This window comes from Salvelinus alpinus, chromosome 18 (assembly GCF_045679555.1).
Source record: "Salvelinus alpinus chromosome 18, SLU_Salpinus.1, whole genome shotgun sequence".
NCBI lineage: Eukaryota > Metazoa > Chordata > Actinopteri > Salmoniformes > Salmonidae > Salvelinus > Salvelinus alpinus.
In genome coordinates this window covers 12,423,059-12,450,757 of record NC_092103.1, presented here as the reverse complement: position 1 = coordinate 12,450,757, position 27,699 = coordinate 12,423,059, and the positions used below count along the sequence as shown (strand labels likewise).

The 27,699-nt window shown below is 41.4% G+C and overlaps 1 protein-coding gene across 1 annotated transcript in view; it reads right to left on the bottom strand.

The window, feature by feature from the left end:
- Window positions 1-527: 527 nt before the first annotated feature.
- The window catches only part of LOC139544627 (5-hydroxytryptamine receptor 4-like), a 48,110-nt gene continuing 20,938 nt past the window's right edge, over window positions 528-27,699 (bottom strand). Inside the window, exon 6 of the mRNA XM_071351945.1 lies at window positions 528-714. Coding sequence (XP_071208046.1) covers window positions 657-714 — 58 coding nt within the window. The 3' untranslated portion in view covers window positions 528-656. The remainder of the gene's footprint in view (window positions 715-27,699) is intronic.

Here is a 27,699-nt window from a genome sequence, read left to right as displayed (position 1 = left end):
TGTCTCCATTGAAGCCCATCACGTTGTCTAGGCTGCATGATTACAAATGAAAGGCTAGATTAAACAGACCGCAATGAGTTTGAATAATACCCTGATCCAGTGGGAAAGAATTTGTTTAGACATTCAGAAGCACATTACATTTGGTACACCCCAACAATGCAAAACATATATACCTATACATATATACATGGAATATTTGTCAAAAGATAATGTAATGAAGTTGATTGACATATTTAAACATAATTGTCCTTAACACACAGGTCACTAGCAGGAATGGGAGAGACCCCAGTCCACAAAACTGCTTGGCCAACTGATTACATGGACAATAGCTTTTAACTTCATAGGGACTCTTGGAATGTCATTCCACAGGCACACTGGCTTTTGATCGCTTCCTGTATCTTCATTGTCTGAGTCTTCACTTGGGAGGGGGGGTGCTTGACTGGACAGTCCTTTTTTTTGCATCAAATTCCATAAACCTTGATCTGCTAATTCAATAATCAGACTGCAGTCCTCTCAAGTCCTTCAGCTCAGAATCTCAATGTCGTGACCATACGTCCCCATTAATACCTACTGTATTTCACTTGTTCAACTTGTGTGAGACAAGCACCATTATCTCTCTGGGCTATAGTCCACCCATGGAGTCCTGAGATCCTACCTCATTGGATAAAATCTTTCTGCTGTTCAATGTGGCTTTGGTTGGGAAGGAAGGATAATCTAGGAGGAGGAAATGAAAGCTGTTAGTTACCGTTTATAAGTTGATGAGGGTCAAAGTGAAATACTAATGATATCCAATGGAAAGGTGAATCTGAAAAAACACGACTAATGTAGGTGTAGGGAATTTGTATGCACGTGCTGTTTCTCGTGAGTTATAATACTGTTCTGTTTGTATAGAAAAGTGCACTGTAGGTGGCTTCTAGCAGGCAGGGCAGATACTAGATAGTGTTACACAACCAGGTACACTAACAATAGAATAATTGACACATATTTCATGCCTCAAGACATGGATTCTTAATTACTAAACAAAAATACCCCTCTTAGCCAGTGAGAAAACACGTCATATTTGGAATATTGGATAGATCATGTCTTAGGTGGTTTAATCATATGTAGGGTTAGCTGAGTTATGACTGAGCCCCTCAGGCAGCAATAAGGCTCATAAGAAGTGAAAAATAAGTAGGACTAGTGCTGCTAGGTTCTACTGCTGCCCTGCCTGAGTTCCAGGGAGTCTACTGAAGCCAGTCTCAGGAGGCCAGATTTCAGTTGTCCTCATTATCAGACCACCAAAGCCCTCGATGAGAAACCTGAGGGGGAACAAAACAAACAGCGGTGTTCTCTCAGGAGACCCTTTGCTGTCCAAGTAGAGCTCTGTAAGTACTTATCATACTCAGACAAACAATGTCAGATGCCACCTGGCTTAGCCTGTACAGTATTGGAGGTAATTGTCATGTCAGGCATTGTCAGGATCAACTTGACAACATGAAAATGTCACCAATCAAAGTTTGTCACATGAACATCCATCAGTCACATGGATATCCATCAAATTTGGGAACGTGTTATCACTCCTACACCGATGTATGTTACAAGCAAGAATGACAAATGGCTTATGAATTGTCCATAGACAATATTGTAATTGCTTTAGGTCATATTCACACTGCTGATCTGCCATTAAAGCTGTAAGAATGACAAATGGCTTATGAATTGTCCATAAACAATATTGTAATTGTTTTAGGTCATATTTACACTGCTGATCTGCCATTAAAGCTGTAAGAATGACAAATGGCTTATGAATTGTCCATAAACAATATTGTGATTGTTTTAGGTCATATTTACACTGCTGATCTGCCATTAAAGCTGTAAGAATGACAAATGGCTTATGAATTGTCCATAGACAATATTGTAATTGTTTTAGGTCATATTTACACTGCTGATCTGCCATTAAAGCTGTAAGAATGACAAATGGCTTATGAATTGTCCATAAACAATATTGTGATTGTTTTAGGTCATATTTACACTGCTGATCTGCCATTAAAGCTGTAATAATGCCACTGTAATTACTCATTTGTTGTAGTTCTGAAAGTCGCACTCACGAGCCAAAAGGGGTCCCAGAAAATTGCGTACTATGCCACGAATGTGCAGATTTGTGCACTACGTCATTGCTCTCGCTCTCTCTCTGGCGACGGGCTGAAGCTCATTGGTTGAAACTTGAATTTCTAGGGGGCTGGCCCATGTGGTTGGGAAATGCCGCCACACAGCTTCCAAAAAAAAACCAATGGCTTTCAAACTAGGGATTGTGTGGCTAATTGAGGTAAAACAGTACTTATTAGTTCCAGAGTATGTTTTTAATTTACACAGCAACATACCTGTATAAATCTACTGTACCTTCTCTATATTGGTATATTTTGTCAGTATAAAAATGCCTATTCTATACACTTAAATGGAATGAAGGCAATCACAAAAAGACAGTAGCAGAATGATTCTGTACCTATGTCATTGGACTTGTCCACTGCAATTATGTCTCAGAGAGACTTACAGTAGTGAGTGCATACGTTCTCATGATTTTCCTTTTTGTACTGGTCCCCCGTGGTAATCGAACAAAACCCTGGCATTGCAAGCGCCATGCTTTACCAACTGAGCCACACAGGAACACACAAAATATACAAGACATGTTCAATGTTATTTCTAGATTATTTATGTTATGCCCTCTGGAGCCAGCTCAAACCTGAGAGCTGCATGAATGGTATCAGACAGTTATGTGAGACTGACTAAAAACTGAGTGGTCCTCTGTAGCTTAGTTGGTAGGGCATGGCTCTTGCCATGCCAGGATAGTGGGTTTGATTCATGGGGCCACCTATACACACAAAATGTGTGCATGCTTGATTATATATATATATATGTAGGATCTTAATTTCACCCTGTTTGCTACAGCAGGAAAATAATCCTGCAGCAACAGGACATTTGGAATATAATTAATGAACATTTTTGTAGGGGTTGATTAAAAAAATGGTAAGGGGAAATCAAGTCTGAAATTTCAAAGTGGAAATTACAAACTTCAGAAGCCTTTTTAAACCCCATATACTCTACACGTTTTACAATTCGCATTGCAGGAAAGTTATCCTGTAACAGTGATCAAATTAAGATCCTGCACATGTAGGTCGAATTTGGATAAAAGTGTCTGCTTAAAGGCATATATTGAAACAATTTGAATGCCAATTATACATTTCTAGAGCAGCACACTTGTATGGTTCCATTCACCAACAGACAGTTATGATTTATCTTGAGATGTTTATGCTTAAAAAACTAAAATCGCTCTCCATAATGGTCATTCTCACGTTTGACCAAAATGGGTTCTATGGTCCCCCTCGTAACCCCTGAATTGTATTTCATATAATTGAAACACATTGGTGGTGTCACCCTATCACACTAAGCAGTAGATCAGACTGATATCTTTGATTGTAGTGCAAACTCTTGAGAACGAGAAGAAAGGGGGGTGTCCACATTTTTGATAACTGGGAAACCTCCAGCATGTACAGTTTTGAAAGAACATGTGCCAAAATAAACCCACACTTGGTCATGGACTCAACATAAACATGTCAAAAGAAGCACCATAACTAAATACCATGCAGTACATGTCCAATTTGACCTAAATCTTCCAAAATCTATTAAACGGTATACAAGTCCTCAAAAGAGAATGTGTAGTTAACTTGGGGCGGCAGGTAGCCTGGCATTCCCTGATCAAATCCCGAGCTGACAAGGTAAAAATATGTCGCTCTGCCTCTGAGCAAGTCAGTTAACCCACTGTTCCCTGGGCACTGAAGATGGCGGTTAAGGCAGCCGCCCGCACCTCTCTGATTCAGAGGGGTTGGGTTCAATGCGGAAGACACATTTCAGTTTAAGGCATTCAGTTGTACAACTGACTAGGTATCCCCCTTTCCAATAAGTAAGCTGATCCAGTTTATTAGTTTAGATCTTTCTCACTTAAAGAGATTCTCCAGTACTTTTGCATACTTTTAGCCAGGAGTTAAAGTAGTGCTCACGAGCCAAAAGTGGTCCCCGAAAATTGTGTACTACTTCACATATGTGCAGATTCTTTCGCTCTGCTGTGTGTGCATCTTGCTAGCTTTCACTCAAATGGCAAGGGGCTCATTGGTTGGATCTCAAATTGCTAGTGGGCTAGCCCACGTGGAGTAAATGGCGCTTTTCAAACTAGATTAAATACTTATTTTTAAACCTTGAGACAATTGAGACATGTATTGTGTATGTGTGCCACTGAGAGGGTGAATGGGAAAGAAAAAACATTTAAGTGCTTTTGAACGGGGTATGGTAGTGCCAGGCGCACTGGTTTTAGTGTCAAGAACTGCAACGCTGCTGGGTTTTTAACACTCAACAGTTTCCCATGTGTATAAAGAAATGGTCCACAACCCAAAGGACATCCAGCCAACTTGACACAACTGTGGGAAGCATTGGAGTCAACATGGGCTAGCATCCCTGTGGAAAGCTTTCGACACCTTGTAGAGTACATGCACTGACGAATTGAGGCTGTTCTGAGGGCAAAAGGGGGTGTGCAACTCAATGTTAGGAAGGGGTTCCTAATGTTTGGTATACTCAGTGTACATTGTGTGTGGCTAAATTCACTGACTTCCTTGTCTTTGAATGTAACTTAAGCCCTGTTTATACCTGGTGCTAACATGGGTCCTTTGTCCTGATCTTGTCTACATTCTGATTGTGTCCACATTTCCAGAAATGTGTCTACACATAATATTAAAATGTGTCTGTTATCCATCCACTGTGTCTGCATTGTGACCACATTTCCTGGACCCTTCCTATATGCAAATTATTTCACATATATTCTTTCAAAATAATGTGCATTTATTTATTGTAAGACATATTGATTTGATCAGTTAAGGGTGCCAACTGTCAATGACACTACCACATCCATTCCACTGCTAAGCAACAGAATGTTGCTCTGACTATGATTCAACCTTCACTATCAGCCATATCATGGAGATGGAGAAATATCCATAATATCCATCATAGCATGATCACACTTCACACATGTCCTCCACATACTGTAGAACTCAGTTGTGATTACAGCAACATTAGAGAAGATTGTGGGAACAGTATTTCCGGTACAGTCCAGGGCCCAGATTCATAAAACCTTCTTAAGTAGAAATGTCTTCTTAACTGCAATTTTTCCCCTAACTATAGACTTATGAAGAAAGTTAAGCAAAGTTGGTATTCTTCCAAAACGTTCTTGGAAATGTACTTGCGCTATGTCTTATGTTTCTCCTTAAGCAAACATTTAAGAAGAAATGTGATTCTTGAAAATAAAGTTTTGGGATTTGTTCTTAATTTCCAGATAGTTTAACCCTTGTCTTAAATGCAGGGCAGTGAGAATAAGCTCATGAAAGCAATTGAACAAAGTTAATCTGAAAGTTTCAGTGTTGATTTTTAAAAACCCAAGAACATGTTTTAGAACAGTAATCTCTGTAGGAAATATGCTAACATGATTGCCATTGCTAGCTAGATAGCCAGATAAATCGGTTGACTAGCAACAAACTTCCTAAGAAGATTCGTATGAACATATTTGAGAAGTTCGTAAGAAAATGATTAAATCTTAAGATATTATTGAGAAATTGCACATACAAAATTTGTTATGAACTTATTTTTTCTTCTTAAGAAGCTTCTTACGTTTTCGAGTAACAAGTGTTTTGTGAATCTGGGCCCAGATGTTTATTATCCACTATCCTCCGTGGCAACTTCAACATGTCTCTGACGTGGATTAAACCTGAAGCTTAAATCTGATACACATGAGGTCTACATCAACGCGACCATTTGAACATGTTCATGGGAAGGTTTTATTGACTAGTTTGCTGTTTAATTTCATCTTGATTCCTCGGGCGCTGGTCCACATGGTTGTTCTTGCCAACATATAATGTGATCAGTCTTAAAGTATAAACTCTGAAACCTGGAGGACTCTGGGTGGAAATCAAACCCAAACACTGGACCTGAGACATGTACTAGGCAGACATGAGGAGCCATGGAGATCACATGTTGATTGGCTTAATAATAATAATGTTTTTCTTCTGACATGACATCAAAGAATGTTGAAATTGCGCTACAGTATATGATACAAACCACTTCTACCTTATTTCACAGGGGTCAGAAAACAGAACCTGGCATGAGTCCCTTGGGTACTCGAGTATGCTGAATGTCTTACTGCCAAAACATGCTACGAAGGATTTGTTCTGCCTCTAAAAACAAATAAATAACATTTTTTAAACTCTATCAAATGCCAAAGTCCCAGATAGTTACAAATGTAGTACAACCAAAGCCCATCTCTGGTGCAACTTGTCAGGGAATATTTGTACAAATGTAGTACAACCAAAGCCCATCTCTGGTGCAACTTGTCAGGGAATAGCAGCAGGCAATATTTGTACAAATGTAGAGCCATGGTACATTTAACAACTGTTTATTCCCAGACCAAAAAAGAACAGAACAAAATATGTTTTTATTTTTTACCTTTATTCAACTAGGCAAGTCAGTTAAGAACAAATTCTTATTTAGCCTACACCAGCCAAACCTGGACCAATTGTGTGCCACCCTATGGGACTCCCAATCACAGCCAGTTGTGATACAGCCTGGATTTGAACCAGGGTGTCTGTAGTGACACATCTAGCACTTAGATGCAGTCCCTTTAGACCGCTGCACCACTCGGGAGCCCAGGTACCCCAAAGGAAATTAAAATACCAACTTTCCAATCACCAGACCATTTTTCTGGGCTTTATGCCACCGGTACAGTAGGTATGTTTACGTGCCCCCCAACCGATTGTATTTTTTTGTTTGTTTATCTGTGTTGTTTTAAAATATTTATTTTACTCATTTTGTACATAATGTTGCCGCTACCGTCTCTTATGACCGAAAATAACTTCTAGACATTAGGACTGCGATTACTCACCACAGACTAGCAGAATCCTTATTCTTCTTTCACGACTCTGACGAGCCCGAGGCGGAGGATATACGCTTCCTCGGGAACAGGCCCCGACAACCGTGATCTGCGTGAAGATGAGGCGGAGAAAGAGAGGCCAGAGAGCGGGCCGCCTTCTGAGAACTCAAAGGCAATCGAATAAACCCCCACTTCGCTCAATTCTGCTAGCAAACGTGCAATCTTTGGACATTAAAATAGATTAGTTACGGGGAAGATTAAACTACCAACAGGACATTAAAAACTGTTACATCTTATGCTTCACGGAGTCGTGGCTGAATAACGACAATATCAACATACAGCTGACTGGTTATACGCTGTACCGGCAGGATAGAACAGCGGTGTCTGGTAAGACAAGGGGCGGCGGATTATGTATTTTTGTAAATAACAGCTGGTGCACTATATCTAAGGAAGTCTCGAGCTATTGCTCGCCTGAGGTTGAGTATCTCATGATAAGCTGTAGACCACACTACCTACTGAGAGAGTTCTCATCTGTATTCTTCGTAGCTGTTTACATACCACATCAGTCAGAGGTTGGCACTAAGATAGCATTGAATGAGCTGTATTCCACCATAAGCAAACAAGAAAATGCTCACCCAGAGGCGGTGCTCCTAGTAGCCGGCGACTTTAATGCAGGGAAACTTAAATCAGTTTTACCAAATTTCTATCAGCATGTTAAATGTGCAACCAGAGGGAAAAGATCTCTGGACCACCTATACTCCACACACAGAGATGGATACAAAGCTCTCCCTCACCCTCCTTTTGGCAAATCTGACCATAATTCTATCCTACTGATTTGTGCTTACAAGCAAAATTAAAGCAGGAAGCACCAGTGACGAGATCAATAAAAAAAGTTGTCAGATGAAGCTACAGGACTGTTTTGCTAGCACAGACTGGAATATGTTCCGGGATTCCTCCAATGGCATTGAGGAGTAGACCACATCTGTCATCGGCTTTATCAATAAGTGCATCGATGACGTCGTCCCCACAGTGACCATACGTATATACCCCAACCAGAAGCCATGGATTACAGGCAGCATCCACACTGAGCTAAAGGCTAGAGCTGCCACTTTCATGGAGCGGGACTCTAACCCGGAAGCTTATAAGAAATCTCGCTATGCCCTCCGACGAACCATCAATCAGGCAAAGCATCAATACAGGACTAAGATCGAGTCGTACTACACCGGCTCTGACGCTCGTCGGATGTGGCAGGGCTTGCAAACCATTACAGACTACAAAGGGAAGCACAGCCGAGAGCTGCCCAGTGACACGAGCCTACCAGATGAGCTAAACTACTTCTATGCTCGCTTCGAGGCAAATAACATTGAAACATGCATGAGAGCACCAGCTGTACCGGAAGACTGTGTGATCATGCTCTCCGCAGCAGATGTGAGTAAGACCTTTAGACAGGTCAACATTCACAAAGCCACAGGGCCAGATGGATTACCAGGACGTGTACTGCGAGCATGCGCTGACCAACTAGCAAGTGTCTTCACTGACATTTCAACCTCTGCCTGTCCGAGTCTGTAATACCAGCATGTTTCAAGAAAATGCACTACAGAGGGTAGTGCGAACAGCCCAGTAAGATCCCTGGGGCCAAGCTTCCTGCCATCCAGGACCTCTATACCAGGCGGTGTCAGAGGAAGGCCCTAGAAATGGTCAAAGACTCCAGCCACCCTAGTCATAGACTGTTCTCTCTGCTACCGCACGGAAAGCGGTACCAGAACACCAAGTCTAGGTCCAAGAGGCTTCTAAACAGCTTCTACCCCCAAGCCATAAGACTCCTGAACATCTACTCAAATGGCTACCCAGACTATTTGCATTTCCCCCCCCCACCCCCTCTCCACACCACTGCCACTCTCTGTGGTCATCTATGCATAGTCACTTGTAATAACTCTACCTACATGTACATACTACCTCAACTAACCGCACATTGACTCTGTACCGGCACCCCCCTGTGAATGTTGTTATTTTTTTACTGCTGCTCTTTAATTTCTTGTTACTTTTATCTCTTATTCTTATCCGTAATTGTTTGAAACTGCACTGTTGGTTAGGGGCTCGTAAGTAAGCATTTCACTGTAAGGTCTACTACACCTGTTGTAGTCGGCGCATGTGACTAATAAGACTTGATCTGATTTGATTAGGTTCTACAATATACGATGCTGATAGATGAAAACACTGACAACTGAAATTACCATCCGGATCAGCCTCCTCTGATCCCTGATATGTGTTTATTGGATTGAGGATGAGACACACTGTTACATTTTCCAAAAATGTGGTCCTCAACTCAAAACCTTGATCATAACCAGATGACCACCAGTATGGTCAGAGCAGGACAGGAGTGAGAGGGACTGTGTGAGCGAGAGGGTGGTCTGTCTGAGGAAGTGGACCCTGCTATTGAAGGAGCCTTGCTACAGTCCCTTCAGAGAGTATTCACACTGCTTGACTTTTTCCACATTTACAGCCTGAATTTAAAATGGATTCAATTGAGATGTTTTGTCACTGGCCTACACACAATACCTCATAATGTCAAGGTGGAATCATGTTTTTCAAAATATGTACAAATTAATAAAATATGAAAATGAAACATCTTGAGTCAATAAGTATTCAACCCCTTTGTTACGGCAAGCCTAAACAAGTTCAGGAGAAAACATTTGCTGAACAAGTCACATAATAAGTTGCATGAACTCCCTCTGAGTGAAATAATAGTGTTTAACATGATTTTTGAATGACTACCTCATCTCGGTACCCCACAAAATTATCTGTAAGGTCCCTCAGTTGAGCAGTGAATTTCAACCACAGATTCAACCACAAAGACCAGGGAGTTATTGGTAGAAAAAAGCAGACATTGAATATCCCTTTGAGCATGGTGATGTTATTAACTTACGCTTTGGATGGTGAATCAATACACCCAGTCACTACAAAGATACAGGCGTCCTTCCTAACTCAGTTTTCAGAGAGGAAGGAATCCGCTCAGGGAGTTCACCATGAGGCCAATGGTGACTTTAAAACAGTTACAGAGTTTAATGGCTGTGATAGGAGAAAACTGAGGATGAATCAACAACATTGTAGTTACTCCACAATACTAACCTAATTGACAGAGGGAAAAGAAGGAAGCCTGTACAGAATAAAAAATATTCCAAAACATGCATCCTGTTTGCAACAAGGCACTAAAGTAATAGTGCAGAAAATGTGGCAATGCAATTCACTTTTTGGGGCAAATCCAATACAACACATTACTGAGTACCACTCTCCATATTTTCAAGCATAGTAGTGGCTGCAACATGTTATGGGAATGCTTGTAATCATTAAGGACTGGGGAGTTTTTCAGGATAAAAAAGAAACAGAATGGAGCTAAGCACAGGCAAAATGCTAGAGGAAAACCTGGTTCAGTCTGTTTTCCACCAGACACTGGGAGAAGAATTCACCTTTCAACAGGACAATAACCTAAAACACAAGGTGAAATCTACACTGGAGTTACTTACCAAGAAGACAGTGAATGTTCCTGCGTGGCCGAGTTAAATCTGCTTGAAAATCTATGGCAAGACCTGAAAATGGTTGTCTAGCAATGATCAACAATCAATTTTACAGAGCTTGAAGAATTTTGAAAAGAATAATGGACAAATGTTGCACAATCTAGGTGTGGAATGCTCACAGCTGTACTCGCTGCCACAGGTGCTACTACAAAGTATTCACTCAGGGGTGTGAATACTTATGTAAATTAGATATTTATGTACTTCATTTTCAATACATTTGCAAAAATGTCTAAAAACATGTTTTCACTTTTTCCTCATGTGGTATTGTGTATAGATGGTTGAGAAAAAAAAATATTGAATCCATTTTGAATTCAAGCTGTAACACAACAAAATGTGGAATAAGTCAAGAGGTATGAATACTTTCTGAAGGCACTATCTCAGCAGGTAGACAAATCACCACAGGTTAGCTCACTGGAGGGATCTAGGAAGCATCAAGCATCAACCAGGTCTGGTAAAATGAAGTAACACAAAATATATGTTATATGTGAAAAATGTTAATAAAAATGACTGTTCAAGTTTCAAAACATGCAGATAAATTACACATGAACACTACACTTTGTTCATAAAAGCTTCCATTGAGTCCATTTCAATTCTATTCTGTGCAGTAAACAAACACCTGGCTTGACTAAAGTTTGCAGAACCTAGAGGGGGTGAGTTCTGAGGTTAAAATAAACAAGGCAACAGTTAACATGTCATCCCCCACGAATTATGTTATCGTGTGTGACCACAGGTTATCCATTATATTGACCAGATAGTCAAGTGGCCAGTCTAACAATGAAAATATATTTCTTCAAAAATGGAAGGCAGTTCGCCTGGGAACCAGTCTCTTTTGGTAATCCACTCCCTGTACTCCATGTCATGTGTCAAAGACTTATAGTAAATAATGGATACTTCTTAGAAAGTATTAAACTATCAAGAAGAGTGAAACAAGGTTGTTCACTATCGGTATATTTATTTATTATGGCCATTGAAATGTTAGCTATTAAAATTAGATCTAACAATAATATCAAGGAGCTAGAAATCCGGGGCTTAAAAACAAAGGTGTCATTTTACGCTGACGACTCATGTTTAATTTTAAGCCCACAATTTGGATCCCTGCACAGCTTCATAGAAGATCTAGATTATTTATCTAATCTCTCTGGATTACAACCAAATTATTATAAATGTACCGTATTACAAATTGGATCACAAAAAAAATACAAATGTTACATTACCGTGCAGCTTACCAATAAAATAGTCTGACTGTGTCACGTCTACTCCCGCTCCCCCTCTGCGGTGCTCAACGTCGCCGGTCTACTAACCACCGGTCCTGGCAACCCAACATTACGCACACCTAGCAACCTTCATTACGCACACCTGCGCCTCATCATTAGGCACACTTGGACTGATTACTCCCCCTTTATCTAGCACTATGTTGTCATCACCCATCAGGCAGTATTGTTTCTGACTTCATGTTCAGATGCTACTCTTGTTCGTGTATTCACTCTATGTTCGTTCTTATTAAACTGACAGACTGCACATGCTTCCTGACTCCCTGCATCTTCATTACAGAATACTGCTTCACAAAATGGAAGCAGCAGCCAACCAAGGCATATCCCAGATGGTCGGTGAACAGGGAGACCTACTTCGCCAACACCACAACCATCTGGCCCAACTGGAGGCGGATATGGATAAGGTCCTCCGCGATCTTCAACATCTAGATCTTCCTCAAGGGGCGTCACCTCCAACAAGCGGAGGATCCTATACCGTGAGTCGAGCCAGCACCCCAGCCCATTCAACAGTCTGCCCAGGTCAGTGATGCCCGTCTGTCCCTCTAGGACAAATATGATGGGACTCCATCCAAATGCCGTGCCTTCCTCCTCCAGTGCTCCCTCTATTTCGCTCATCAAATGGGAGCCCCCACCACCGAGAGGTTCAAGATTGCCACGGTTATTTCCCTGCTGACCGGGCGAGCATTGGAGTGGGTTACAGCCGTCTGGGAGAGAGGTGAGGAGGAGCTGGGTTCCTATGAGAGGGTCATGGCTCTGTTCAGAGGAATCTTCGATCATCCATCGGAGGGCAGAGAGGGGGTGAGCACCTACTACAGCAGGAGGGCCAGACCACTAGGGAGTATGCCCTCACCTTCCGTACAGTGGCAGCATCCAGCGGATGGAATGAGCCAGCACTCTGCACCTTATTCAGAAGAGGATTGCGCAAAGAGGTCCAGATGGAGTTGGCATGCTAAGACGACACACTCTCATTGGACGCACTCATCGCGATGGCCATCTGTTTGGATAACCTTCTTCGGGAGCATCAGCAACCCCATCGCCTCTCTCACTCCTTCGTTGACCGTTCTGAGTCAGAGCCTGAACCCATGGAGGTAGGGGCCACATGCCTTCCCGCTGCTGAGCGACGCCATCAGAGACAGCTTGGGCTCTGTCCCTATTGTGGTCAGGAGGGGCACCAGCTTCAATGGTGTCCACTACGTCCCAACCTGGGAGCCACTAGAGCAGAGGGACGGCCCCGTGATCATCCGTCTCCTGGAGTAGGTGTGAGTATTTCATCATCACTCTCCACCAAACTCTTTTTAGTCCCGATTTCACTCTCTGGCTGTCCCTCATGTGTTGTTTCTACAGCTCTATTGACCAGGCCCTTGCCTCCTCCCTGAACATAACATCATACCTGCTCTCCTTTCCGGTTCAAGCACTGGATAACCAACTACTGGGATCTGGGACAATCACACACATCACAGCACCACTCACCATTACCATGGGACCCCTGCACCAAGAAAGCCTTCCCTTCATCATCTAGGCACCCGTATACAAAGTCCTACTCTGCCCCCCGTGGCTCCAACGCCACGACCCCACCCTCTCCTGGTCGAGGATGGAGATCACTGCCTGGGCACCCGGATGTCGGAAGACCTGCTTTCCCTTACCCTGTGGTTCCACGTCAGTTGAGAGTCCTGTGGTTGCCCTCCAGGCCAACATCCCGGAGGTTTACCAGGAGCTCAGAGAGTTGTTCTCCCTAGCCCACGCCACCTGTCTCCCTCCTCATTGCCCCTGGGACTATGTTATCGACCTGCTAATAGACTCTGCGCATCCGCGCAGCTGCGTCTACCCCCTGTCGGTGGCAGAAACCAAGGTTATGGAGGAGTGCATCCAGGAGGCTCACCAACAGGGATTCATCTGCCCATCCACCTCCCCTGTGTCGGCAGGTTTCTTCTTCGTGGCCAAGAAGGAGGGGGGTCTACATCTGTGGGGCCCGGTTTTTTACTAAGCTCGACCTGCGTAGTGCCAACAATTTGATCCGCATCCGGGAGGGGGATGAATGGAAGACGGCCTTCAGCACGATGTCTTGGCACTACGAGTACTTGGTGACGCCATCAAATCAAATTGTATTTGTCACATGTACTGAATACAACAGGTGTAGACCTTACCATGAAATGCTTACTTACAAACCCTTAACCAACAATGCAGAAAAATATGTGTTAAGTAAAAAATAAGAAATAAAAGTAACAAATAATTAAAGAGCAGTAGAAAAAATAACAATAGTGAGACTATATACAGGGGTACTGGTACAGAGTCAATGTGCGGGGGAACCTGATAGTCGAGGTAATTAAGGTAATATGTACCATGTGGGTAGAGTTAAAGTGACTATGCATAGATAATAAACAGAGACAAGCAGCACCGTAAAAGGGGGGGGGGGGGGCAATGCAAATAGTCTGGGTAGCCATTTGATTAGCTGTTCAGGAGTCTTATTACTTGGGGGAGGAAGCCTTTCGGTCCTAGACTTGGCGCTCCGGTATCGCTTGCTGTGCGGTAGCAGACAGAACAGTCTATGACTAGGGTGGCTGGAGTCCTTGACAATTTTTAGGCCCTTCCTCTGACACCGCCTGGTATAGAGGTCCTGGGTGGCAGGAAGCTTGGCCCCAGTGATGTACTAGGCTGTTCGCACTACCCTCTGTAGTGCCTTGCGGTCAGAGGGCAAGCAGTTGCCATACCAGGCAGTGGTGCAACCAGTCAGGATGCTCTCGATGGTGCAGCTGTAGAACCTTTTGAAGATCTGAGGACCCATGTAAAATCTTTTCAGTCTCCTGAAGGGGAATAGGTTTTGGTGTGCTCTCTTCACGACTGTCTTGGTGTGCTTGGACCATGCTAGTTTGTTGGTGATGTGGACACCAAGCAACTTGGAGCTCTCAACCTGCTCCACTACAGCTCGTCGATGAGAATGGTGGCGTGTTCGGTCTTCCTTTTCCTGTAGTCCACAATCATCTCCTTTGTCTTGATCACGTTGAGGGAGAGGTTGTTGTCCTGGCACCACACGGCCAGGTCTCTGACCTCCTCCCTATAGGCTGTCTCGTCATTGTCGGTGATCAGGACTACCACTGTTGTGTCATCAGCAAACTTAATGATAGTGTTTGGAGTCGTGCCTGGCCATGCAGTCATGAGTGAACAGGGAGTACAGGAGGGGACTGAGCACGCACCCCTGAGGAGCCCCTGTGTTGAGGATCAGCGTGGTGGATGTGTTGTTACCTACCCTTACCACCTGGGTGTGGCACGTCAAGAATTCCAGGATCCAGTTGCAGAGGGAGGTTTTTAGTCCCAGGGTCCTTAGCTTTGTGATGAGCTTTGAGGGCACTATGGTGTTGAATGCTGAGCTGTAGTCAATGAATAGCATTCTCATATGGGTGTTCCTTTTGTCCAGGTGGGAAATGGCAGTGTGGAGTGCAATAGAGATTGCATCATCTGTGGATCTGTTGGGGCGGTATGCAAATTGGAGTGGGTCTAGGGTTTCTGGGATGATGGTGATGATTTGGGCCATGACCAGCCTTTTAAAGCACTTCATGGCTACAGACGTGAGTGCAACGTGTCGGTAGTCATTTAGGCAGTTTACCTTAGTGTCCTTGGGCACAGGGACTATGGTGGTCTGCTTGAAACATGTTGGTATTACAGACTCGGACAGGGAGAGGTTGAAAAATGTCAGTGAAGACAGTTGGTCAGCGCATGCTCGGAGTACACATCCTGGTAATCCATCTGACCCTGCGGCCTTGTGAATGTTGACCTGTTTAAAGGTCTTACATCGGCTACTGAGATGCCTTCTGGAGAACTATCTTTACGGAAAAGCGGAGAAGTGCCAGTTCCATCAGGCCGTCCTCTACTTCTTGGGATATCGGATCGGCCCGCAGGTAGTGGTTATGGGGGAGAGGAAGGTTGATGCAGTCAGGTCATGGCCAGTCCCAACTACCATAAATGGACTACAACGGTTTTTGGTGTTTGCCAACTTCTACTACCGGTTCATCAAAAACTTCAGCTCCATCGCCTCTCCGCTCAACTCTCTCCTCAAAAAAAGTGGCCTCCGTAAGTTGGTGTGGAGTCCTGCAGCCGATGGGGCCTTCCGCCTAGTGAAAAGGCGTTTCACCTCGCTCCATTGCTGCAACACCCATATCCTACACTGCCCTTCGTGGTGGAGGTGGATGCCTCAGAAGTGGGTGTGGGGGCCATCCTGTCACAACATCTAGGTAATCCACAAAAATGTTATCCATAAACTGTCTCCTGTAGAAAAGAACTATGACATCGGTGACCGGGAGCTCCTGGCGGTGAAGTTGGCATTAGAGGAGTGGAGACACTGGCAGGACTGCCATGGCCTTTGTTACTGATCTCCCCTCCTCTGACAGTTTCACCACCATTTTGGTGGTTGTGGATAGATTTTCCAAATCATGTCCTTTTTATCCCTCTCTCTGGTCTCCCTACTGCTCTCCAGGTCGCTGAGGCACTATTCCAGCAGGTCTTCCGGCATTATGGCCTTCCGGAGGATATCCTCTCCGACCGTGGTCCCCAATTCACATCACGGGTATTGAGAGCCTTTATGGAGAAGCTCGGGGTCATAGTCAGCCTCCCAGGAAAACTTTCTCAGAACCTCCCTGCAACCTAAAAATGTACATTCCCAGAACAGGTCTAATGAATTTATTTCAATTGACTGATTTCCTTATATCAGCAAAATCTTTGAAAATGGTTGCATGTTGTGTTTATATTTTGCGTATATATACTGTATTCTAGGCTCATCTTATATAAAATTACTGCTGTACAGCAGTTTTCTATTCACATACTGTCCGCACTGTCTATGCACACAATTCACATACATATACAGTGCCACACCGCTTGACTTTTTCCACATTTTGTTGTGTTACAAAGTGGGTTTAAAATGGATTTAATTGTAATTTTTGGTCAACAATCTACCAAAAATACTCTGTAATGTCAAAATGGAAGATACATTCTAATATTTATAAAAAATGAATGAAAAATAAAACTAATATATCTTGACTAGATAGTGCCTTCAGAAAGTATTCATACCCCTTGACTTATTCCACATTTTCTACATTCTGAATTCAAAATGTATTAAATATATATATTTTTCTCACCATCTACGCACAATACCCCATAATGACAAAGTGAAAACATATTTTTAGACATTTTTGAAAATGTATTGACAATTCTATACAGAAAATAAATTAACAACAGACTTTCAGCATGCTTATAAGGAAGGGCACTCAACATGTGCAGCACTAACACAAATGACAGATGATTGGCTGAAAGATATTGGTAATAATAAGATTTTGAGAGCTGTTTTGTTAGACTTCAGTGCAACTTTTCATATCATTGATCATAACATATTGCTGAAAATAATTAGGTGGTATGGATTAACATTCTCTGCCTTATCATGGATGGACAGTTATCTATCCAATAGAACACAGAGGGTTTTCTTTAATGGAAGCCTCTCTAATGCAAATTTGGTTGAGTGTGGTGTACCGCAGAGCAGCCAGCTTGGACCATTATTGTTGTCTGTGTTTACTAATGACCTTCCACTGACCTTGAATAAAGCCTGTGTGTCCATGTACGCTGACAACTCAACAGTATACACGTCGGTGGCAACAGTAAAATAAATAGCTGATGCCCTCGACATAGCGCTCCTATCAGTTTTAGAATGGGTAACTAGCAATTGGCTGGTGCTAAATATTTGAAAAATTAAAAGCACAATTTTTGGGACAAATCACTCACTTAAACTTTAACTGGATCTATTATTGAATCTGTTACATAAATCTGTCGATGTGCCTTTGAGCAAGGCACTTAACCCTAATTGCTCTTGTAAGTCACTCTGCATGAGTGCATCTGCTAAATGACTAAAATGTAAAATATCCAATTTACATGTGTATTCACACCACTGAATTGATACATGTTAGAATCACCTGTGAGTTGTGAGTCTTTCAGGGTAAGTCTCTAAGAGCTTTGCACATCTGGATTGTACAATATTTGCTTCAAGCTCTGTCAAATTGGTTGTTGATCATTGTGAGACAACCATTTTGATGTCTTGACATAGATTTTCAAGAAGATTTAAGTCAAAACTGTAACTCAGCCACTCAGGAACATTCACTGTCTTTTTGGTAAGTAACTCCAGTGTAGATTTGGCCTTGTGTTTTACGTTATTGTCCTGTGGAAAGGTACATTCATCACCCAGTGTCTGGTGGAAAGCAGACTGAACCGGGTTTTCCTCTATGATTTTGCCTGTGCTTACAGTAGCTCCATTTTATTTATTTTTTACCCAGCCACCACTATGCTGGAAAATATGGAGAGTTGTACTAAGTAATGTGTTGTATTGGATTTGCCCCAAACATAACACTTTGAATTCAGGATCTTCATTCTGTCAATTCATTTAGTATTGTGAAGTAACTACAATGTTGTTGATCCATCCTCAGTGTTCTCCTATCACAGCCATTACACTCTTACACTCTTTCACAGCCAAGTCACCATTGGCCTCATGGTGAAATCCCTGAGTGGTTTACTTCCCCTCTGGCAACTGAGTTAGGAAGGATGTATGTATCTTTGTAGTGACTGGGAGTATTGATACACCATCCAAAGCCTAATTAATAACTTCATCATGCTCAAAGGGATATTCAGCATCTACAAATAGGTGCCCTTCTTTGTGAGGCATTGAACCACCACCCCTGGTCTTTGTGGTTGAATCTGTGCGTGCAATTCACTACTCAATTGAGGAACCTTACAGATAATGAGGTGGTCATTCATAAATCATATTAACCACTATTACTGAACACAGAATGAGTCCATTCAACGTATGTGATTTGTTAAGCACATTTTTACTCCTGAATTTATTTAGGCTTGCCAAATCAAAGAGGTTTAATACTTATTGACTCAAACATTTTCTACAAACCAAATTCCACTTTGACATTATAGGGCATTGTGTGTAGATTAGTGACACAACATCTAAATGTAATACATTTTAAATTCAAGCTGTTACACAACAATATGTGGGAAAAGTAAAGGGATGTGAATATTTTCTGAAGGCACTGTATATGTTTATTTTGTACTCTGGTCTGGAAGGTCATGTCCTGCAATGTTATCCATTTTGCCATGGGGGTTTTGTACTGTGTATTTAAATACTGTATTCTCAACATCATGCATCATTCTGCAGCGATATGACATCCCATCTGGTTGGGACTATCATTTGTTTTTCAACAGGACAATGACCCAAAACACACCTCCATATGTGGGAACTCCTTCAAGACTGTTGGAAAAGCATTCTAGGTGAAGCTGGTTGAGAGAATGCCAAGAGTGTGAAAAGCTGTCATCAAGGCAAAGGGTGGCTACTTTGAAGAATCTCAAATATAAAATATATTTTGATTTGTTTAACACTTTTTTGGTTACTACATGATTCCATATGTGCTATTTCATAGTTTTGATCTCTTCACTATTATTCTACAATGTAGAAAATAGTAAAAATCTAGAAAAACCCTTTAATGAGTAGGTGTGTCCAAACTTTTGACTGGTACTGTAGCTCATTCTAATATTTCTACTACTGTACAATGCATTTTAGGTACACTGTTTATACACAATGCATATTTATTTATATACTGGATTCTTGACATAGCTTACTCTAATATATCTACTGCTGTACATATCATTCTTAGTATAACTGGTGTAAATTCATCCGTTGTATATACATATAGATCGCATTTGGATTACTGTTACACTGCTGTTTGGATTGTTAATTGGATTCGTTCTGACATTTCTAGATAATGTTTTGTATTATTTGTGTACTTGTTTGACATTTAACTGAATTGTTAGGAGCTAGTAACATAAGCATTTAGCTGCACCGGCTAGAACATCTGCTAAAAGTTGTACACAACCAATAGATTTTGATTTGATTTGTCAAATGGTACAGGGGCCATGTTACATCATGAATAAATGTTGCTTGTAAAACAAGTTCCTAGTCGCAGCTGTTATTATCTGAGTACAAAGTATGACACTTTGCAAACTTTGTTTACAATTTCATTAAGAATGAATTATGAGTGTTGATGTGAAGGTGTATCATTTATAGAATGCATTTGATCTTTGTTCTATGGAATGTTTGTCCAGAGTTAATTGTGTTGCGGCACAATGCGGAGGAGAGCTTGACTTAAATCAATTATCAACGCTCTATCAACAACTGTCAAAGCAAACACGCTGATATGGAATGCTCATATCAAGGCTAATTAAACGTAAATAAACCTTCAATAAACTGAATTCCAACTTAATCAAAACCAAGAGGTGATACAGTATCTGAACAATCAAAAGGTCTTGTACTGAAGATCACTGACTCTTCCAGACGTTACCGCGGACTGACCAAATCAAGTGTTCACATACTTCAATAATCCACTCACATTGCTATTCCGTACTGTTCGTCAGTATTACTCAGTGTTAATGGAACAGTGCATATTTATACTGGCAATTTGCTTGAAAGCAAAATCCTCCAAACGCAGATCCTGCCAAACGCCTGTCTTGAACTGGGACGGGAAAGACTAATCAATATGATAATTTTGGACAGATCTGGCAGTATCACCACCTTGGATAGATTTGAACACTGACATCAGATGATACACATGAGATGATGTACCAGTTGTTTTGCTGTTACTATACAAACAAACATAATGGAAAACAACTTTTTTGGTTGTGAGTATCATTCTGAAAATACATGGGACCATGTCACTGAGCAGACATTTATTGTAATCAAATTAGTCCTGCAAGCTGGAGAAGAGACTGGAACCTTTTCCAGGTTACACGTGTTACAATGATGATTACTGAGATTGTCAAAATACAAGTCTACCACAAAGCTGCTCTTCTGGAGATGAAACCGACTACATTTCCAGAATTAGCTAGATATTTCAGTATGCTGTATTGGACAGACACGAGAGGCAAACCTGAAAAACAACGGATGTTTTCTAGGACTAATCAATGTGACTGCCTGACAGCCGTAGCCAACAGACTGACAGGGCTGGCCATCAACCTGAGATGAGTTGATTTGGTGCTTCATAGACAAAACTTTACCCAGTTTGACCAAAAATGGAGATATCCTTCTAGGAAATGGATCACTGTAGCAGGTGATATCGGCACACAAATGGGTATTTTCTTGGTAAGTCACCATGGTGATAAACACTGATGGGAAGGTTGATAATTGGGAGACAAATTGTTCAGGACAGCCTCACTCAATCCACTATTGGATTTGATTCATTCTAGTGGTATATCCCAAAAAATGATCTCACTACCAACAGTGCAGTTGACTGCAAGGGCCGTAATACTATGGGTGGGATTGTATATTTACTTTTGATCTCACACTCACAGGTTCTAACACCCAATATCCCTGATCAAGCCAGAACATAAATAATACCTTTCATCTCCTGATTCTCCTCATACATAGAAACAAGTGGAGACAGAGTTTCCCATGTACAGTAATGTAGTCAAGTCAGAGTAGATATAATAGAACTGGGCAATGTGATTCCAGAAGGTAACTTACCCTCTTCATGCAACCTAATTTCACTTCCATACAAAGAAAATGTATTTAGGCGTTCAGGTCAGCAAAGTACAGCTGCTGGTGATTAACATTGGCAGCACGAGGGTACAATATACAATAGACTGCAACACACCAGTCTCTACAGAACACCTTCTACACTAGACAACAGAAGCCCAAAGGGTGACCACCGAACCAGACCTTCACAGCGCTATCAACATGTACATTTCATTAAACATTGTAGATATTTGCAGGATTTCCCCACGTATATATATTGCAATGTATAGACTTGTTGAATTCTTTGTCACACACAACATAGTATAGGCACGTGTCTTTTTAAAATATCAGTCTCTCTAAACCACGGAGGCTGTTAGTTGACATTTTAGGATGCTACAACGACTGGGTTCCAGATCCATACTGCTAACATCTGCAGATATACATACACACATGCACAAACACACACAGTGCACACAGCTAAACACCTGTAATGTACCAAAGGTAAAAATGTGTATAGCACTTAGCCTGCTTCTTTCGTGAGCTTCTTGAAATGCCTCAACCCTTCTGTCTGTCTACCTGGAAGGAAGGTTAATAGTAGTGTGCCAAATGATGTAGTGATTACATTGAACATATCTTCTATTCTGTTAGGCCTATCCTTTACCACAATGAAGACCCACAACACAAAGGATGGTGATCATCATTGTTGTATCAGTTCATGACTGCAATGTTCATGGGCAAAGCTAATTGTGACAAAAGAAGCATCATGAGAGAATCACAAAGAGTCCAGGTCTGTTTGAGCTGAAGAACATTAAGCCCAGTGTTTCCCCAAGGATTGGTAGTGGTACTGTAGTGATAGTGGGTGTGGCCAATTGCACAGTCTCCCACCAAAGATTTTAAAGGCCCTACTCTTGGCTGCAGAGACAAAATGTTGCTGTTTTAAAGCTAATTTCCTTTAATTTTTTCATGGGCCGGAGAGAAAAATGTACAGTTTTAAAGTTGGTTTTCTGCAATGCTACACATTTTATCATGGGCTGAGAGAAAATAAAACAGTTTTAGAGCTAATTTCCTACAATTCTACACATTTTAAAGCTAATTTCCTTATGCTATCAGTGACTCAAACCTTACAACAAAATAAATGAAAAAAGTTCTTAGTAGCTAGCTAACTTTTTTATTTGGATCCCACGATGCAGTTGACATCAGTTACTGGGACTGCTAGCTTCTGTCCAGTGATCCTGCCAACCAAGGACGGGTCTGAGGAGCTATTTGGGCTTGCAGCTAACCTAGCTGCATATCAAGCTAGCGGGGTTTTCTTGAGGGCTTGAACACAGCCAGCGACGCGGTTAGCCATTGTGTCTGGGACTGCGGATTGACCCGGGTTTGTGGCTGTCTAGATCCCTGATGTTTGTTGTTTTCAATCTTCCCTGTGACTTGCTCTGTCTCAAACTGCGAGGAGTAACAGAGTAACCTACGTTGCTAGCTACCATGACAAAGACCAAAGCCGGCGGGAATACCGTTGAGGACAGTGGTGTCTCTCTATCACACGTGAAGGATCTTTTAACAAACTAAAAGAGTTCTACAAGCAGTTGTTACAACAACAAGGAAATAGCTTAAAGTGTTTTGTCCAAATACTGGTAGATTCAACTAATAAAAGAATGGACGACCTGACCAGCGAGATCCAGGACTTGAAGAACAGTTTGCAGTTCTCCCAGGGTCAGCTCGATGAGTTGAAACAGGAGAACGGCAAGATGACAGCAATCTGTAAGTCATTGAGAGAGGACATCAGTTCTGTATGTGAATCCATGATAAAAATGATGGATAAATCAGACTATCTCGAGGGACAATCAAGGTGAAACAACATGGTTGTGGACGGAATTGCAGAATCTTCACATGAGACCTGGACGGAGTCTGAGGACAAGGGAAACGATCTCTGAGAAACTGAAGATGGACCACAGGAAGATTGTGGTAAAGTGGTAAAATTCCTGAGGTTCAAGGACAAGGTAGCGGTTCTGGAAAGAGCCAAGAACTTGAGAGGAATGTATATCTTCCTCAACTATCCTGAAGCTGTGCGCCAGAAGAGGAAAGAACTGATCCCAGCCATGAAAGCTGCCAGAGCGTGTGGGGACATTGCTTACATCCGCTATGACAGGCTCATTGTCCACCCTCCCTCCCAGAAGCCTGGAGGGGATGAGAGAGCCAAGCCTATGGGTTCGTAGTTTCAACCCCGCTACACACACACACACACACACACACACACACACACACACACACACACACACACACACACACACACACACACACACACACACACACACACACACACACACACACACACACACACACACACACACACACACACACACACCAATTGATTAATGGACTACTGAATGTTTATTTTTGTATCTTGCATTGTATACTCTTTTCATTATTATGTATATCTCTGATAAGCTACCCAGGAAAGGGCTGAACATAGCCCATATTAATATATGTGGCCTTAGAAATAAGGTTAATGAAATCAACAACTTGCTAACATCAGATAACATTCATATTTCAGCCATTTCTGAGACTCATTTTGATGATACAGCAGTAGCAATAAAAGGATATAACATCTATAGAAGAGACAGAAATACTTATGGGGGAGGTGTTGTTGTATATATTCAGAGCCATAACCCTGTAATGCTTAGAGAAGATCTTATGTCAAGTGTTATTGAAGTGTTGTGGTTGCAGGTTCACTTGGCACATCTAAAGCCTTTTCTTTTGGGGTGTTGCTATAGGCCACCAAGTGCTAACAGTCAGTTTCTAAATAATATGTGTGAAATGCTTGATAGAGTATGTGATGTAAACAGAGAGGTCTACTTTCTTGGGGACCTGAATATTGACTGGTTTTCATCAAGCTGTCCGCTCAAGAGGAAGCTTCTTACTGTAACCAGTGCCTGTAATCTGGTTCAGGTTATTAATCAACCTACCAGGGTGTTAACAAACACTACAGGAACAAGATCACCCACATGTATCGATCACATTTTTACTAATAATGTAGAACTCTGTTCTAAAGCTGTATCCGTACCCATTGGATGCAGTGATCACAATATAGTGGCTACATCCAGGAAAGCCAAAGTTCCAACAGCTGGGCCTAAAATAGTCTATAAGTGATCATACAAAAGATTTTGCTGTGACTCTTATGTGGATGATGTTCAAAATATTTGTTGGTCTGATGTGATTAATGAGGAGCATTCAGATGCTGCACTTATTATTGATAAACATGCACCTGTTAAGAAACGAACTGTTAGAACTGTTAAGGCTCCATGGATTGATGAGGAATTGAAAAACTGTATGTTTGAAAAAGATGGGGCAAAAGGACTGGCTAATAAGTCTGACTACACATCTGACTGGCTGAATTACTGCAAATTGAGAAATTATGTGACTAATCTCAACAACAAGAAGAAGAAACTTGATTATTAAGCCAAAATCAATGATATAAAGAATGATGGAAAAAACTTTGGAGTACTTTACATTAATTTATGGGCAGGAAGACAAATTCAACTCCATCTTTCATCGAATCAGATGGCTTATTCATCACAAAACCATTTGATGTTGCCAATTATTTTAATGATTACTTAATTGGCAAAGTGGGCAAACTTAGGCAGGAAATGCCAACAACGAACAGTGAGCCATCATATTCATGCATAAAAAAACAAATAATGAAAGAAAAGCCTTGCAGGTTTGAATTCTGTAAAGTTAGTGTGGGAGAGGTGGATAAATAATTGTTATCGATCAATAAATGTGTTCGTATTATAAATTGTATTTTAATGTTTAAGGACTCTGGAAGATTAGTCCAAATGGGGACTAAAAGAGATCCAAATCAAATCAAATCAAATAATGACAAACCTCATGGCATTGACAACTTAGATGGAAAGCTACTGAGGATGGTAGCTGACTCTAAAGCCACTCCTATCTGTCATATCTTTAATCTGAGCCTAGAGGAAAGTCTTTGTCCTCAGGCCTGGAGGGAAGCCAAAGTAATTCCGCTACCCAAGACTGGTAAAGCGGCCTTTGATACTATTGACCATGACCTGTTGTTGAAAAAACATACATTATGTGTTATGGCTTTTTTAGTGTGGATTCAGAGCTATCTATCTAATAGAACTCAAAGGGTTTTCTTTAATGGAAGCTTCTCTAATGTCAAACATGTAAAGTGTGGTGTACCGCAGGGCAGCGTTCTAGGCCCTCCACTCTTTTCTATTATTACCAATGACCTGCCACTGGCGTTAAACAAACCATGTGTGTCCATGTATGCTGATGATTCAAACATATACTCATCAGCAACACAGCTAATGAAGTCACTGAAACCCTTAACAAAGAGTTGCAGTTTGTTTTGGAATGGGTGGCCATTAATAAACTGGTCCTGAACATCTATAAAACTAAGAGCATTGTGTTTGGTACAAATCATTCCCTAAATTCTAGACAACAGCTGAATCGGGTAATGAAAGGTGTGGCTGTTGAACAAGTTGAGGAGACTAAATTACTTTGCGTTACCTTAGATTGTAAACTGTCATGGTCAAAACATACAGATTCAATGGTTGTAAAGACGGGGAGAGGTTTGTCCGTAATAAAGAGATGGTCTGCTTTTTTGACACCACACTACAAAAAGCAAGTTCTGCAGGCTCTAGTTGTATCTAATCTTGATTATTGTCCAGTAGTGTGGTCCAGTGCTGCAAGGAAAGACCTGGTTAAGCTGCAGCTGGCCCAGAACAGAGCGGCACGTTTTGCTTTTAATTGTAATCAGAGGGCTGATATAAATACTATGCATGCCAGTCTCTCTTGGCTAAGAGTTGAGGAGAGACTGACTGGATCCTTCTTATTTTTATAAGAAACATGAATGTGTTGAAAATCTCATTGTTTGCATAATCAATTTACACACAGCTCTGACACACACACACTTACCCCACAAGACATGCCACCAGGGGTCTTTTCATAGTCCCCAAATCCGGAACAAATTCAAGAAAGCGTACAATATAATATAGAGCCATTATTGCATGGAACTCCGTTCCATCTCATATTGCTCAAATAAACAGCAAACCTGGTTTCAAAAACAGGTAAAGCAATCCCTCACGTCACAACGCCTCTCCCCTATTTGACCTAGATAGTTTGTGTGTATGCATTGATATGTAGACTATGTGTGCCTTTAATTTTTTTTAATGTAGTTCTGTCCTTGAGCTGTTCTTGTCTATTGATGTTCTGTATTATGTCATGTTCCATGTTTTGTGTGAACCCCAGGAAGAGTAGCTGCTGCTTTTGCAACAGCTAATGGGGATCCTAATAAAGTACCAAAAATACCAAATATACACATGGTTGGGGAGTAACGGATTACAAAAAAACGGTATCTGTAAACCGTTACGTTACCAGCTAAAATATTGTAATCAGATTATAGATACTTATTTTGAGGATTAAATTTCAATTCAGAAAGGATGTGCGGGAAAAAAATCATTGACACTTCTCTGTTTTCTAAATCTAAAAGTAACTGAATGTAATCAGATTACGTTACTGAGTTTGGGTAATCCAAAAGTTACGTTACCGATTACAATTTTGGACAGGTAACTAGTAACTGTAACAGATTACATTTAGAAAGTAATTTACCCAACCCTGAATTTACAGTGCCTTCAAATAGTATTCAAACCAAGACTTTTTCCACATTTTGTTGTTGTTACAGCCTGAATTTAAAATGGATTACATTACCATTTTGGTCACTGGCCTACACACAATGCCCCATAATTTCAAGGTGGAATTATGTATTTCAAAATGTTTACAAATTAATTAAAAACAAAAAGCTGAAATGTCCTGAGTCAATGAGTATTTAACCCTTTGTTTATTACAATCCTAAATAAGTTCAGGAGTAAAAATGTGCTAAACAAATCGCATAATAAGTTGCATGGACTCACTCTGTGTGAAATAATAGTGTTTAACATGATTTTTGAATGCTTACCTACGTACTATCTGTACCCCACATATACATTTATCTGTAAGGTCCCTCAGTCGAGCAGTGAATTTTAAACACAGATTCAACCACAAAGACCAGGGAGGTTTTCCAATGCCTCGCAAAGAAGGGCACCTATTTGTAGATGGTTAAAAACAAAAACAAAGCAGACATTGAATATCCCTTTGAGCATGGTGAAGTTATTAATTACACTTTGGATGGTGTATCAATACACCCAGTCACTACAAAGATACAGGCATCCTTCTTAAATTGTCGGAGAGGAAGGAAACCACTCAGGGATTTCACCATGAAGCCAATGGTGAGTATAAAAGAGTTACAGTTTGGCTGTGATACGAGAAAACTGAGGATGGATCAACAACATTGTAGTTACTCCCCAATACTAA